Below are 16,904 nucleotides of genomic sequence, written 5' to 3' on the forward strand. Positions count from 1 at the left end.
GTGGATGAAAGACCTCTCTCTCTGTCTCTCCCTCTCTGTGTCTGGTGCCTCTCAAATAAACAAACAAATCTTTAGAATAAAGGAAGATCACTTTGGCAGCAATACTGTAGGTTGGAATAAGAAAGACTAGAAGTATGAAGGGGTCTTCAAAAGGTTCATGGGAAATGTGTATCATGACAAAACTATGCATGGATTTCACAGATTTTTTTGCACCAAAATAAATATTTTAATTCCATTTTCCACAAACTCCTTGAAAGAAATCATATATGAAATTCAGATAAATATTAAGGTAACCATGATGGCAATCTGTACTCAGATAGGGCAAGACATAGAAAAATGGATGAATTTGAGATAGAATACCATAATTTAAGGAATGGGCAAAGGAGACCAAGATGTGGCCAGACAGGTAGGAGGAAAACCAGGGGTACTGCTTCAGGGAAGCCAAAATAAGAGCATTACAAGAAAGGAGTGACCAACAATTAAATGCCTGTTCCAGGTAGAGGAAGGTAAGGATTGGAAGTGTTTACAAGATTGAGAACCAAGGAGGCCCTGCCTGACCTTGGTAAAAGCCACCTGAGTAGGAGGGGTGGGGTGGGATGGGGTATATATGGCAGGGCAGAAGTACCAGGTTGCAAACAGGTAGAAATTAATGTGAAGGAAACAGAGCTGAGTTGGCTAATTCAGTCTAAAAGAATAGCGAAGACTGCCTGGAGGAGGCATTATCTAAGTGGAGCACTCAAAAACAAATCAGAGTTAGCTAGACAGACGCAGAGGACAACATAAGCAGAGGATGAAACACGTACAGTTGCCCTTTGGGGACACGAAAATTAACTGTGTGACTTTGGGTGGTTACTTCATTTTCTCATCAATAAAATGAGGGTGGATAATAGTGATAGTATTTGTTTCTCAAGATTATTGACAAAATACGAGATAATGTATGTAAATACCTGGCACATATTAGACTCAGTTAGTGAGAGTTCATCTCCCCCTCCTAGAAGTATCACGATGAAACAAAACTTGCAATTTAAAAAAAATGAATTTAATCTCTCTCTCTAGAAACAGTACACTGATTTTACCAATGTCCACATTTGGTTTTCAGTCTACCAAGATGACATCAGAACAGCCTGTGGGATGCGGCATCCCCATCGCCAGACCCTTTGTTTCTGGAAGGGAAGCCAGACTGCAAAGGGCACCGAGTACAGAAGCTAACGGAATTGGGAATGACGAGACAAAAAGCAGAAATGGTTAGTGTGACCCAACATCCTAACATGCCTGCCTGTTATATCACATATGGTAATTTGGGGGCTAGGAGGCGACAAACAGGGAAAACCCCTTTGGATACAATGTGTGATGGAATTTACAAAGCAGTGCTGTACCCCCCCCCCCCCAAATTAACAACAGCTTGTGTGGAACAAAAGTCTTTTTAAAAGTACATGGTTTGTACAGGTATTTGTGTCTCTTGTAGTTTTTGTAAAAAAAGTATCAAAACCTTGTCTTTAAATATATATATATATATATATATATATATGTATGTATACAGGTGACTTTGTTAAAATTACTTTTTACAGCACAAAATGTTTGCGAATGCAGAGGGTGTCTGCTGATTCTTGACTGTGCACATAGTGCACAGCCTGAATGAACAGAGCTTCCTGATTTTTTGATACTAACTAAAAATTTGAAGCTGTGATCCCCGCACCTTCTCGATTCTCCATATCCTGAAAAATCCCCAATACCCTAAAAATTCAGCATTAAAAGACTCTGATACTCTACCTTCATGCATTTATGGGAAAGGAAATGACTTACTCTGAAACCTTTAAGTGCTACCTCATTTCTATTCTGTGAAATGATGAGGGTGCGGCCGGAGTGCGGGGGTAGGGGAAGGCTCGTGTTCCCGCGCCCTCTCCCCAGTCCCAGCAGCATTTGACCGGACAGTGATGGGGCTCTCCTCTCCAGGCTCCATGTCTTCAACATTTCCAGTTTCCTTTCTCACAGCTGAGAAACCCTAGGAGGGTGTTGACTCCATGGCATATTTCTGTGAAAATCTCATTGCCTTTATCTTAGTTGTCACTGACCGTATCAAAAATCTTCAATTCAGATATCTGAAGAGCAGTCAACAGTTCCCTTTGGCCACTGGAAAGCTTGAGGCTGACTCACGTCGCATCTGCAAAGTGCTGGGGGTGCATCCAGGAAAATTTTCCGTGATGCACTTAGTTTCTTGTACACAGTAAACAGCCAAGCAAAGTTTGCTTCATTGAGCTGTAATTTAAATATAAGTATTTTATAAAGTGCTTACATTGAACCTGTCTTTCCATCTAGCCTCATGTCTTGCTAAGTCCCCTTTGGAGCCTTTGTTCCAGTGAAGATCAAGTATGTGCAGTTCTTTAAAGTCCCAGTGCTATTTTATGCCTGTTTCCTTGGCCTTGGACTGTGGCCTGGACTATTCTCAGTGTTTAAGACTTCGTGTAGGGTCACTTCTCCTGTGATGACCTCGTCCCTCATCTCCTCAGGTAGAGTGGGCTTTGTGCCCTCACTGTGCTCTGAGTAGAATCTATTCCTTATTCCCACGTCTTCCTCTACTACTCCGTCAGACAGGAAATGGCAGATTGGCTTTACATCTGCAGTGCCCGGCACACCGTCAGCACCTAGAGACCCTTCTAGAGAACGAATACACTACAGTCATGTAGAGAACTGGTGGGATCAAGAGTACTTATTGCCATAATTTAATTCTCTTTTTTCCAGTTGAGGTTTCAGATTATTTCAATCTGTTTTATAAATAATCATGCTATCAAGAGTGAATAAATAAAGTTTTCATATTCTCAGTTTTCACAAGGCCATTCCTGCCAGTGCTTTTATAACTTCGCTGGAAAGATGGGCCATAGGAAAGACAATAGTCTGGTACAACCTTCAGGCAGCCCAAACTAGTCTCCTGCAGGAGGAAAGAGACTGGGACCTTTCTTTGAAATATTGCTGGGTATATTTTCTCTTTGCCTTATTGCCTCTAAGCTCTTTTTTTAGCTCCAGTCCAATGTCTCTCTGATCTATAAGTGACTGTAGATGCACAGGAGGCACAGGCAACAAAACGTAACCACCTCAGAGGGCGCTCCGAAACCCCCAGTGTGGGGGAGAGGGATCAGTTCTCAGATGAGTATCTCACCATTTGATTCTTGAAGGCCACGCCATAGCTGCCTCTTTCAAACTGCTGCTGCAGCATATTCAGGAAACACGGGTGTCTCTGAGGAAGCTGGGAATTTCACCATCGTTTGTAGACCTCAGTATTTTTTCTTCTGTGAAGGCCAGGAGTTTAGAAGCTACACATCAGCCACTGTTATCGCTTAATTCCCTGGAAAATTCAATTTCTTTGGAGGCAGGTTATACAAAAAGGCTCTTGTTTTGTATAATGTCAATGTTTTTCACTTTCATCATTTTCAGTGAAAAATAATTTTACTTTCCATTCTTGAAAGAATAGTAGCGATTTAGCTCCATAGGAGTTGGCCCCCTGTTCTCAACATTCTGTTTGCTCTTAGTCATTCTGGCTCAACTGCATTGACCCTCTCAGTCAGTGTTTCTGGAATATCAACGTAGCATTGTCAGGAAGAAACTGCCGCCTTGTACAAAACACTGCCCAAGCTCCAGAGCTCAGCGGTTTGCTTAAAGGTGTGGAGGAAGTCCCAGGAATAAGATGGTAGAACTTCGGAATGTCTGCCTGAAAATTCAAAGGGCATCACCCTGGTGAGACGGCCAAGCTTCACTGAGGATGGGGGTGGAGGCAATTGCTTGAGTGTGTCAAGTTCCAGGTATGTTATGTTTAGATACATGTCCTCCACTCCTAGTGGAGTGAAACACTCCCATGTTGCACTTGGTCCCTGGTTGTCTGGTGGGAGCAAAGTGGCAGAACAGCAGAGTCAAGAAAAGACCACACTTCCGATGAGAAAGCCAGAGGGGATTACATTGCTCCTGGGACTGTAGGATTATGTTTCCAATGGTAGATCCCACAAACAGAAAACAGCACTTCTTCCCACTTCCCCTAAGCCCCAGGAAAAGCAACGATGTCCATCATGGAAAAAATTTATACATACACCCAGATTTTTCCTTCTATGTACAAAGCAGTAAACCAAATCCCTGTGTGAATACATACATCCAATATAATACTGTGTATGCCATTTCTCCCCTCAAATACGACTTTAAGTTTGGCCATCTTTTCTGACTAAAGCCAAAAATTAGTTTTATCTTTATGAATATGTAAAGGTAAGACACCTGTTTATTACTTTAAAACATTTTCCTCCCTTGAAGGAAATGGAGAAATGGTGAGTAATAAAACCTATTCCATCATTCTTATCTTCATTCACAGCATGTCTCAGAGGTCCAGAGCCTGAGCCAGTCCCTACAGTAAACTTGGGTTGTTCTGGAAACATCTCCACTTATGTATATGGATGATACACTTCAAGTTCAATCCAAGTGTCCTGAAGGAAACTGATGTCACTCAAAGAGCTGAACTTGAAAACAAGGAGTAGCTGAGGTTTCGGCATGTTCCTCCTGGAGCTCCCGAAAGCTCCTGGCACTGCGGGATGTCTGTGCACTGACCTTAACCACTGACAAGAAAGCCCAGGTGGGAGCCACAGCAGCCTGGAGGGAGTGGAAAGGCTTTCCTGCCTTAGGAGGGTCTCAGGAACAGCCAGGGGCGAGAAGATTTGCCTCTTTCACATGTGTTTGCACAAACCATGGTATCTATTTTCTGAGCTAAATTTCCAAAGGCTTTTCTGAAAATCACTCTTGTGGACTCTTTTAAAATAATTCGCTCTTTCTGTATTTGAACAATAGATACTGGTGTGCCTTTTCTCTACAGATCTGTCTCTCTCACATACTTGCATACATACAAGGACACACACCAAGTCTGTGTGGTGGGCCAATCATACCAAAAATAAATACTCTCACTTCTCTAAATTATTTATAGAACTAATCTTATTTTTTAAAAATATGTTAATAAATAATCTAAAGGGGGGAGGGAATTGAAGTATTTTTCTTTTTTTTTTTTTACTTATGTTGATGAATAGCCACAAAGCATAATCATCTTATTTACAAAAAAAACCTCCAAACCCCTAAACCTAAAAAAGCCCCTAAAATCAAACATCCTCTGTAAATATAGTTTTTAGCTGATGAGTAAGGTTCTGTCCCCTGGGTGCCTGTTTGGTTATGTACATCATGTTAGTCACTTAACAGTAGCCAGCCCATGAATTCCTCATGGGTAGTGCAACCAGTTAAAAAGTGTATAAAACATTATACATATAAAAACTCTCACATCCTTTGGATGTTTGCAGTTCATCATAACTTTGTGGTTACCTTTCCGCAACATAAATTAAAAAAAAAAAAAAAAAAAGACACACACCCACATACACACGCACACAGACCCATATACAGAAACTCATCCACCCTGTCCTACACCATCCACAGAGTCTAGTGCATGGGACTGAATTCCATGAGGCACGAAGGGGTGGTCCCATCCTCAAGGCAGTCCATCATCTTCAATGCTTAATGCCACTCGCTGGGGAGACAGACCAAAGAAATCATTATTAGACCCATGAGAGCTCCTATTTATTATCAGCAAAGTATTAGACACACTGCTGCTTTACAGGTGTTGGCTCACATCATCTTCAAGCTATTTCAAGAGACAAGATTATCATTTTTACTTTACAGATGTGAGAACTGAGACTCAGTGAACTTAAGTAATGCTTGTTCTGGATCACACAGCAAGAGGCTAAACTGAATTTCAGTGTGAATCCAGAACTGGAGCTTTTTTCCTCATTGTCCTCTGTCACACTTTGTAAAGGAGAGATCTAAACATTCTCTCTCTCTCTCTTTTTTAAATGTGTAGGAAAGATACGGCTCTTCTCTGGTTGGCAGATATTCTTTTTCTTCTACTTTTGAATTGGATTTTTAAACATTCTGAATCCTCCCTTCTATGACTTTGGATTTGGTCCACTTCAGTGGGTTGGCTTTGGCAAGTGTTAAATCCCAGGCTATTACTACCTGTCTTCAGCATGCTAATCACAATTAGGAGGGTGATAGGCTGCTCCTCTTTCAGTGATGACACAGAACTGGAAGGCCTTGCAGGTCAATGGAGTCTGATCCCTCTCTCCCTCACCTCTGCTTCCCAGTGATTAGCCACTAGGTTCCCCTTGGACCACTAGGTGATGAGCACCCTAACCCCTGAGCCTGTCTATTCCATTTTGGATGGTGGACTTAAATTCTTTCCTGTGTTGATGTGGAATCTGTTTCTATCTTCCAATGTTTCCTGAATCCTATCTCTCAGACTTGGAGTTCTCTCCACAGGACAACCCTGCAAATTTACAGACAGTGTTTGAATTCCAGTCCCTTCATTTGTAGCCCTCTCTTCCTCCAGAACACACATATAGCTCTCCCCAACTATTCCTGATGTAATCTTGTTTGCCACTCATCCATTCCCTCCTTGGACTGAACTTCATTTCGGTATCTTTCTTATAGCTATGTAGATCTGGGCTAGTCACTTCACTTATCTGAGCCTTAGTTTCATCATCTGTCAAATGGGAATAATACTAGGACTTACCTCATAGGGTTGTTGGGGAATCAAATGAGATGTTTAAGATAGTACCTAACATGTATGGGGTCCACAGTATTCTACACCAACCTAGTCAGTGTAAGATAGAACCAGGCCAATGTGCTTCATCTCTGAAGAGTCTACATATGATGAAAAGTGACTCCACTGCCTCTGACATCAGCTTTGCGTTGTGGTTTCCCATGGATGCAATGGCTGTGCCTCACCAGCATAGATGTTTGGGACTGTGGTATTCTAGGGCAGCCTTACAGCCACCCTCCCCCTGTCTCCAAGACAGATCCCTAGATCAAAGCCAGGCCCCAGTAGTGACGACAGAGCTAGGACAGGGACAGAGGAGACAACAGATTGCTGAGAACACCAGTTTCCAGAGCTTCACGGCTGTTCACTCCAGGATGGAACAGCAAGAACATGGGCTTCTGTGTACATACGGACTCGAGCTTGAGCCCTGGTTCTGCCACTTGCTGACTGTGGTCTTGGACAAGTTATTCCATCCCTATGAGTCTCAGTTTCCTCATCTGCAAAGTGGGGCTAAAAATAGCAACTTTAAAAGGTTACTGTGAAGAGTAAATGAGAAAATGTAGCAAACCTGAGACCCGTCTCTAACACATAGTAGGTGGCATCCAACTGAAGATCAGCTCCTCATTCTACTACTCTTTCTCTGCAGGTGGTAGGAACTTATTATTTGGGCCTTAGATACATCAGGAACAACTCCCCCAGTCATTTCCTTCTCTGGCAACAATGCTACTTTACAGGTGCAGAGTGCTTCAAAGCACTCTCACAGGTGCTGTATTTATTGCCTTGGACTTTTTGAAACCCAGAGGCCGACAGAATTATTATTCTCATTTTACAAATAAAATGGATAGAGAGCAGTGACTAAGATCACAGGGCTTTGACATGTGGAGCTGGGATTCATCTTACTCCAAGCTCAATGCTCCTTCCACTGTGTCCCCTCCGATTAAATGGTTAAGCAGCCGATTGCTTGCATCAGCCAAGATTAAGCATCGTCTCGGCCCTCTGCTCACCCTTTACTTGCTCCATTCACTTCCCATGTCCCCCTTCATAAACAGTTTGCTTCAATAGCAAGTCTACATGCCCTGCCCCATATTTGGTCACTTTCTTAACGCATGCCAGTTCCTGGGTCTGCGACTAACCCATGTTTCCTCTTTTCCCCCGACACCCAGCTTAGAATGTGCAGCCTTCTAAAACCAGAAAGCCTTCCGGGATTGAGTGCACCTGCCTGAGTCCATGCCCTCACTCACCAGCCCCTCAGACTCAGAGTGGCACTGCCCTACCTTGCACTTGACGACAGGCAGCTCGGAAAGAGGGTTCTTCGGGAGTTGGTGCAGCTGTGACCTTGGTTCCCCAGGCAAGACAAAAAGCTCCTTGAGGGCAGGGGCTGATTCTTCCAGTTCTCTGGTCTCCCCCAGACAGGGCTCTGCCCACAGTGGGCGATCAAAGCTGCTGATTGCCTGACAGGGGGATGGACTGGATGACCCCTGTGGTCACACTCAGCCCCCTGGCTCTGCTATGCAACAATGACTTCATGGCCCTTGCTCCCCCAACAAGTCATGGTCTGTGACGCCTCTAAGTCTTCGCCCATGCTTCTGTCTGGAGTGCCATTTCCCTCCTTTTCGGCCTGGAAAACTGCTATTAATCTTTCAAAAGCTTGTTCATCTGTTACCCTCTCTGTAGTTCTTGACTGATTCCCCAAACAGAATTAACAGTTCCCTGTTGATGTTTCCTTAGCATTTGTTCAATAAATATTTGTTGGAAACTAGCTATGCTGTGCCAGGCACCAGGAAAACATTATTCCACCCTCAAGGATCTCACGGTCTAATGGGAAGATCTCTAGGAAAAGATAAGTGAATGACCATGTGACAAGTGCTGTGATGGAGAAAGCCCAGGGGATTGTGGGAGAGAGAAGAAAGCCAGGGAAAGCTTCCTAGGATAGAGGACTCCTGAGCTTCCGCCAGGGTACTTGGCGCACAGTTGTGCAACTGTGTGTGAATATTTCAAATTTCCCACCAGGCCCTTGGGAGCAGGTACCTTCCTTATTTATTCTGGACGTGTGATAGCTAATGTGATGCTTGGCATATGTTTGAGTTAAATGGCCACAGTTACTCTTCCTGGCCAAAGGTTCTGAAAACTTAGCAGAAAGATAATTGGCCAGGAAGAGCTGTTAGGTACAAGGTGGTCCTGACACCTGTTCTACCCCAACCACTTGCCCCAGCACGTCTGTGTTCCCCAGAGCCTAGAACAGTGCCTGGTACATGGTAGGATCTTGATAAATGAAGAGAGGAGGAAGGGAGAAAGGGAGGGAAGATGGAGAGAAGTAGGGAAGAAGGAAGGACAGATGGACGGGCAGGCAGATGGAAGGCAGGGCAGATGTGAATTCTCCAACAAGGACTACTTACTGCAGGATAGACATGGCCGATCTGAGCAGTTCTCCCTATGTGGAGTTCATCATCATCTTCTTCTTCCGTTGTTTTCCTGTACACCGGGTTGTCAAAGTTCATACTCTTGGTGTTCTTCCGCTTCCAGTTTCTCCAGATCAGGTAGCCACTCGTGCACAGCAGGGCCAAGACCACTGAGGAGGGGACATGTTGCACTGAAACTCTGCAGGCTCCAGCCCACTGCCCAGGCATCAGTACCTATCTTGCCACCTCCCCAGTTTTAGTCCCCTTTGCCCCTCTCAGGCTCTGGGTCTGTGTGTTCTTTTCTGCTGCCCTTTTCCCATCTCTCCTTTTCTTCAATAAATACTAATCTCTCTTCTTCTTTTTTAAAGATTTTTTTTATTTATTTGAAAGACAGAATTACAGGGAGAAGCAGAGACACACAGAGAGGTCTTCCATCTGCTGGTTCACTCCTTAGATGGCCACAATGGCTGGAGCTAAGCTGATCCAAAGCCAGGAGCTTCTTCCAGGTCTCCTACATGGGTGCAGAGGTCCAAGGACTTGGGCCATCTTCTACTGCTTTCATAAGCCATAGCAGAGAGCTGGATCGGAAGAGGAGCAGCCAGGACTCAAACCGGCACCGATATGGGATGCACAGTGCCGGCCCCATATAACTACTAATCTTTCAAGATCCAGCTCAGATGTGAAGTCTTTCCCACCTGCCCTGGGCAGTCAGTTGCTCCCTTAGCTGTGCTCCCAGATCACAGTGTCTTACTCAGTACAGGTGTAGCCACACCCTTTGAGGACAGACTGCCTTAGTTATCTCTCTAAGTCCAGTGCCTGGCATGTCTTGAACCAATGAGTAGATTTCTTGGCCACACCTCTGCCCTCCCCACTGCTTCCCTGGATCTCTAAAAAAACCACTCTATCCCAGAGTTGGAGGGAGGAGCATTCCTTTCCATAGTGGTGGCTCCATCAGAATCAATAGCTTTCTTTTCATTTGTTAAAGATGTATTTATTGGGGCAGCATTGTGGCATAGTAGGCTAACTTCTGCCTGCAGTGCTGGCATCCTTTATAGGCACTGGTTTGTGTCTCAGCTGCTCCTCTTCCAATCCAGCTCTCTGCTTATAGCCTGTGGAGGATGGCCCAAGTGCTTGGGCCCTGCACCCACGTGGGAGACCTTTAGGAGGCTCCTGGCTCCTGGCTTCGGATCAGCCTAGTTCCTGCTGTTGCAGCCATTTGGGGAATGGACCAGTGGATGGAAGATTTTTCTGTCTCTACCTTTCTCTGTAGCTCTGCTTCAAATAAATAAATAAATAAATAAATAATCTTTAAAAAAAAAAAAAAAAAAAAGGATGTACCTATTAGAAAGAGAGAGAGAGAGAATCTTCCATCTGCTGGTTCACTCCCCAAATGCCTGCAATAGCCAGGTCTGGGCCAGGATGAGCCAGGAGCCAGGAACTCCATCCTGGTCACCCACGTGGGTGGCAGGGGACTAAGTAACTTCTGCCTTCCCAGGCTCATTAATGGGAAGCTGGATCTGAAGCAAAGCAGCTGGGACTTGAAACCAACACTCTGATATGGGATGCTGGCATCACAAATGGCGCTTAACCCACTGCACCACACCAGCCCTAATAGCTTTCTTTTTAAACAGCAATAACCAGTTAGAAAATGTAATGCAGTAGGAACACATTCACAATAGCCCAACAAAAGAAATCTAAAAATATCTGGGATAACCTAACAAGAAATGTGTAAATCCTATGAGTTATAAAATTCTACTGGAGAACATAAAAGACTGAAATGGAAAGATAAGTCATGTTCCCGGATGGCAAGCTTCAATATTGTAAAAATGTAAATGCTCCCACAGAATTTATATATGCAAAGCAATTTCAATGAAAACTGCATCACATTTTTTATAGATTTGGCAAGATTATTCTAAGGAGACACAATAAAACAATAGCTGGGAAGATGTGAACATGACATAGCACAAAGTTGTGCTACTAATGTATAGGAATGGGCAAAGAACTGGCGGAGGACAGTAACCAGCCGGGAAGCAGACTAAAGTAGGTATGGGCAGGTACTTTATGGTAAAGATGGCAACTCAAGTCAGAGGAAAGGATGGACCACTCCGTAATGGTTTTGGGGAAACTAGATAAGTATGTGGGAAAAAACCTGCTAAATCTCTACCTCATCCCATACTCTAAAATAAATCCCAGTGAATTAATATCTGAACCCTAAAATTAGTTTACAGCAGAAGAAAACAGCAGGAGATAACTCAGAGTGATGCAGGCCTTCCTAAGCAAGATACAAAATCCAGAAATGGTAAAACCAAAGGTTGACAAAGCTGATATTGAAAATTTTTAGATTTATGCATGACCAATGACATCCTAAACAAATTTTAAAATCAAATGTCAGGCTAGAAGAAACTGTAACATATGTTATAAAGGTTTAATATTCATTATGTATAACTATTTCCACAAACAAAAACAACTAATAGTAAATAAGAAAAAATTGAAGAGGCAATTCATAAAGGATGAAATGTAAACAAAGGTTAATAAGCTTATGAAAGATACTATGCCTCACAGGGAAATAATTCTCATCTATCATCCCTTAGATTAGCAGAAACTAAAAGCATTAATTCTATCAGCAAACAGAACGCACAGGGCTCTTCGAGCAGCACAGGGGACGCAGGAAGTTCGATGTCTTTCTCACTGTTTCTTTCTAGTGTTTTCCCCCAGGTACTGGAAAGGCCTCTCTTTTCTCCCCAGTGACTTGGGACCATACTCACCTATGGGCACGATGATCCCAATGACAGCAGCAGTGACTGTGGAGCCCATCTTGCCACCTTCATTCCCATCTACAAAGCACAGACATTTGCAGAATGATGCTGACGTGCGTCTCCGCCCTCAAGAACTAACTACCCAGGTGTTTCCTGTCCTCGTTCTGAAATGATGATCCTGGTTAACGCTTAACAATGCAGTCGTTCCTGATCCCGTAGAACTGTTGTGGGGCATGCAGGACAGATGGGGAGACTGAGTCTTACTAAGGGGTTTAAGGACTCACTGGTAAGTGCAGAGCTGGGACTTGAGCCCAGGACTCATCACTGTGTAGGGAGCTGTGAGCTGTGCGCGTTGGTCTTTATGCTGCCGACTGGGTCGGCTGCCTTTTTCAGTCAGTGTCTATTGCACTGTCTCTGTGGCTGTTTTTGGTGTTCTGTCTGCATTATTGGTTTATTTTTCCTAAGTGATTAAAATGGAACATAGTATAGTGTAGTGAGATCAAGAGCGTAGGTTTCGGGGTCAGACTTCTTGGGTCCAATGTGCCAGGTCTACTACTCACTGCTGTGTGACCTTGGGCAAGTTACTATCTATTATAAATGTAACATGTTACATGCTACCTCTTTAAGATGGAGATAATGTCGTCACCTACCTTCTAGGATATAGTAAGACTTAAAAGTAATAATTCATAGGAAATGCTTTAGCCCAAGGCCTGGCACAGCCTTACTTAGTTGAGAGAGCTGAGAGTGGGGTGGGGGTGGCTGTGTAAACAGAAAATGTATGGGAAAGCACTAAGTGGGACGTGTGCTGCTTCTGGGCCAGCTTTCTCACTCCTGTAGCCATCTTCACCGCAACATCTGGCCGGCACTTTGTAGTCTACACGGGGTTTTTCCCCACGATCCTCACGCCAGCCTTCCGAGGTGCAGAGAGGAGCTGTCGTCTGCATCTGCTCCCAGTGAGGATGGCTCCTGGCCATGGGCCCAGATCCCCTCCTCCCAGCGTGTCCAGTTCTCTGAGTTACCCCAAGGGAACCTAGCTACGCAGGAGGAGAAGAGAACTGGCCAGCTGCCAAAGGTAACCGTGGAAACTCTGCTGTCCTGCGCAGGGCCGAGACCAACACCGGCAGTGGTTTAAAGCCTGGAGCCGGGGCAGGCTTGGGCGGCGGGCCTGGGCAGAGGAGCTGGCATTCACACGTGCTCCGCTGCCTCTGGACACTTCAGGGTCAGCTGATGCTCAGCTCTGAAGTCGGTTTCCACTGGCAGACAGGCCCAGTGAGAAAGACGCTGCGGAGCTGCCTGGTTTCCAGGCCACCCACGTAAGGGAAAAAGACGTCTAAAGAGAGTTCATCCTTTGAAATGAACTCCCCCTGGCAGGTAACTCAATTAGAAAGGTATTTGCCGGCTAACGAGGTAGAACATTTCTACCAGTGACAATTACTGCTCCTGATGATTTAATAACTGTGGAACTTAATTCTTTTCATCCCAGGGTTTGGAAAAGAGGCACGGGCAGACCACAGTTATGGGTATTGCTGCCTTGGGACCTTACCGACGCTGCTGGGGACTGAGATCAGTTTTTTCCCAAACCTGGGGGACATCCCCCCCCCCCCCCCCATGCCAGTAACTCGTAAAACATGGGCACACCCCTGCCCAAGGACACACTCCTGCCAAGTGCCCGAGCACTTCTGGTCACACTGCTGCTTCCTCTGTCTCCAGGCAACTTCGCAAAGCACATAGGGATTTCTCCTTGGTAGGAGAAAAAGCAGAGGCTCAGAGGTAGGAGGTAGTTTCCCTCCTGCCCCTCCGTGAGTTAGGGGAGCTGAAGACTCCTAAGTCGCAAGCTGGCGCTCCGCCTCCCTCTGCTTCCTCCCCAGAGACAGACACACAGTATTCAGTCCTGCTTTGGTCGTCTTGTCCCAGTCCTGCCCACTACCCGGATCCTGGCTTCCCTAGGACCCCTCCCTCGCCATGAGAGAATGCAGAAGACGTTTCCTTACAGTGCTGGGAGTGGTTGCTGGTTGCAGGGCTGGGGGTTGACGGGCTGATGCCGGGAGCGCCGGGAACACTAACAGAGCTTGGGACCGCAGCTGCCAGGCTTGGTGTCTCTGTGCTGTGGTTCTGGTAGGTGGGGCTGTGGACAGTGGTCCCAGGGGCTCCTGTGGTGGCAGCTGCTGTACTTGTCGTGGTCGAGGCTAATGTCGTCGTGGAGGTAGACGGAGGTGCTAGAGGGGAACACCACGGAGGTCACTTGGACAGAGAACGGTGTTACTTCAGGACCCAAGTTGTTGCCTGAGTTATACTTAGGAGAGCTCCTCCTCATGGCTTAGCTCCAAGGCCTGTCTGGAAGCCTTTCCTAATCCTGAAGGGGCTATGATCTCCTCTCTCTCTGAATCCTAAACACTGCACTTCAGTGCATTAAACAGTGTGGCAGAATGAGGTGCGATGAGAGTACTGTAAAGGCTGGGAGGAGGGGACCATATAAACCCGGAAGGATTTCACCCTCATCATTTATACCACCAGGTTTAGATTCTTACTCCACTTTTAATAATGGAACCTAAAATCATAAACGATGCAACAGCCTTCTCCTCAGACAGAAGGCTTTGGCTATACATTACAGTCGGGAAATGAACATAATTTGTGTAGTTGAAGTATTAACTGACCACCAGTGCCCATCATACTGCAACAGAGCTTCTACCCACGTGTAGGGGCTGCATTCTAGGTAAGAGACAGGCAAACACACAGTCATCTGCATACAAACAGGAACTGAGCCATGGAGGGCCAGGATTCCTGGGCTTTTCAAGGGGCTCCAGAAACTCCCCGAGATGGAATTTAAAATGTTTGATGTGATCTTTTCTTGGGAGAAGAGAAAGCCTTGGCGTGTCCCCTAAGATGTGAGTGAGTGAGGAAGGAAGAAAAGAGATGCTTGCAAACGCAAAGGCAGTGAGCAGCCGGAGAAGGAGACGCAAGAAAACCAGGAGCTTCCTACGGCTCAGCAGGGAAGAGCTCAGCAGGAGGGCTCTGGCGCTCGGGGGCCACCCTTCCTGGGAGCTCTGCTTACCTCGGTAGCACCTCTTCATGTCTGGGCCCAACCACATGGTGTCAGGACAGGCACAGGTGTACTGGGGAGAGTGGCTGGAGAGCTGGGGAGCAGGAAGGCACAGGTACTCACAGCCTCCGTTGGGCTGGGCGCTCAGCTCACAGGCATCTGCAGCTAAGGGCAGAGAGAGCAACAGCTGGGGCACCGACAGGACGTGCCAGGTCCTCCTGCCTCCTCAGGACGACGGCCTCCCCACTTGGCCACTTCCTTTCTACTTCTACTGGGCACCTTTCAGCACCATGCCTCATGATTTATCCTACACCCTCACTTAGCCCTTACGACAGTTCTGAGAGGTGGGTGCTATGCCCCAGAGTGACAGATAAAGACACTTAGAGGACACACTTGTCAAAGTTATAGCTTTAAGGATTTTGGAGGCAGAATTAAAACTGAAGTGTGTTGGGCTCCAAAGCCCATATTTTTTCTCTCTCTATGCTACATGTGATGTCTCTTTTGCTTAACTGTACAGATCTAGAATCAGGTACAGCCTTATCTCCTTATAGCCTTGCTTTCTCACCCTCATCCTGGCAGCCAGCACCTCAGCTGAAGCTGGAATTATTACATTCTAGTGATGGAGGAGCAGATAACCCAGAAGTGGGATTCCTGGGTTCTGTCCCCAACCAATAAGATGACTCACTCTATAGCCCAAGGGTATGTTAGCTTTTGTACACTGGACACAAACAGCAAACAAGATACAGTGTGCAGTAGTAGAATGAGCTTTGAAATCAGAGGGGTCCGAGTTTAGGTCTTCATCTTGTCACCTGCTAACACTATTTTACCTCTTGCAACCACAGTTTCCTCAACTGTTAAATGAGAAGAGTAATACCCACACTCTGTAGGGCTGGCAAAAACTGGGCATTTATATACCTATTATTTATACCCAGTTTTATTTCACAAAAAGCTTGAGGCAAAAGGAGACAAAATATGTGATGGCAATGCACTCCAGTAATGATGGGGGTCATTGTTACTATTCCTGGGGATGCGGAGTTGTGACATGAATGTGAACACAGCTTCCTTTGTGGATGGTGAGGATACAGAAAGGGGACCTGAAGGGTGGACATTTGGTGTAGCTACTTGGGATGACTGCACCCCAAATCGGAGTGCCTGGGTTCAACTCCCAGCTCCGCTTCTAATTCTAGCACCCTGGGAGGCAACAGGAGATGGCTCAAGTATCTGGGTCCCTGCCACCCACATGGGAGACCTGGATTGAGTTCCAGGCTCCTGGCTTCAGCCTGGCCCAGCCCTGGCTGTTGTGAACATTTGGGGAGTGAACAGCAGAAGGGGTATCTCTGTCTGTGACTCTCTCTGCCTTTCAAATGAATGAACAAATAAATAAGATTTAAAAAAAAAAAAAAGGGACCTGGCACTAGAGGGGCTGGGGAAGACTTACCTCTTGGTTGCTTCAGTTCATGGAAGATGACAATGTCGTGTGGGTTATTGAGGTTCTCAGCCAGGATGGAGATTTCTAGGCCATTGAGCCGATTTGCACTGAAAATGGCCTCGTTCTCCAAGTCCGTCCAGAACACCTTGTCCTGCAGGGGCAGAGATGCATAGACAGTGCATCAGAGTCTAAACCCATGACCTCCATTCCAGGGCCCAGTCCCACCCCGTATCACAAGAATTGCCCTGACATCTCCCTGAGCTCCCCTGTCTACACACAGTGGACTCTCTGCCTGTGGTCTGTAATGGATACTGGCCTGGGTCCCTCCCGTCTCAGAAGATCATTCAGTGATCCTATGCACAAACCTACTCATAGGTGCCGAGCTGGGCCTGCTCCCTGCAGCCCAGCAGAAACCTAAGTTGGGTCGCAAGAGATCGCACTATCCCTGGGACCTGGGACTAAGATAAGAATGGAAGGGATGTGTAAGCTACTGCGAGCTATGCCCTTTAGGGCCTCCTACAGCCTCTGGACACACACACACACACACACAGACATGGGTCTTACAGGCACAACCATGCCTCCTCACAACCAGATCTAGACACATACCCACATGCTCATCTTCACACAGATAAGCATACATACTCCTAAATAAGCACCTACCTAAATACTGGTG

At 45.9% G+C, this 16,904-nt stretch overlaps 1 protein-coding gene across 9 annotated transcripts in view; it reads right to left on the reverse strand.

The window, feature by feature from the left end:
* Positions 1–1,398: 1,398 nt before the first annotated feature.
* LRP8 (LDL receptor related protein 8) overlaps positions 1,399–16,904 on the reverse strand; it is a 68,064-nt gene continuing 52,558 nt past the window's right edge. For 5 of the 9 annotated variants that reach the window (XM_062191366.1, XM_062191367.1, XM_062191363.1 and 2 more), the window contains 7 exons: positions 16,241–16,382; positions 14,815–14,967; positions 13,754–13,978; positions 11,772–11,840; positions 9,004–9,176; positions 7,882–8,058; positions 1,399–5,539 (listed from right to left, as the gene is read on the reverse strand). In XM_062191366.1, the coding sequence (XP_062047350.1) occupies positions 5,501–5,539; positions 7,882–8,058; positions 9,004–9,176; positions 11,772–11,840; positions 13,754–13,978; positions 14,815–14,967; positions 16,241–16,382 (978 nt within the window). In that variant the 3' untranslated portion in view covers positions 1,399–5,500. Of the gene's footprint in view, positions 5,540–7,881; positions 8,059–9,003; positions 9,177–9,401; positions 9,585–11,771; positions 11,841–13,753; positions 13,979–14,814; positions 14,968–16,240; positions 16,383–16,904 lie in introns of those variants that run through there. The other 4 variants (XM_062191368.1, XM_062191364.1, XR_009865921.1 and 1 more) reach the window with 3 other exon arrangements.

The sequence above is a fragment of the Lepus europaeus genome, chromosome 5, assembly GCF_033115175.1.
Source record: "Lepus europaeus isolate LE1 chromosome 5, mLepTim1.pri, whole genome shotgun sequence".
Classification (NCBI taxonomy): domain Eukaryota; kingdom Metazoa; phylum Chordata; class Mammalia; order Lagomorpha; family Leporidae; genus Lepus; species Lepus europaeus.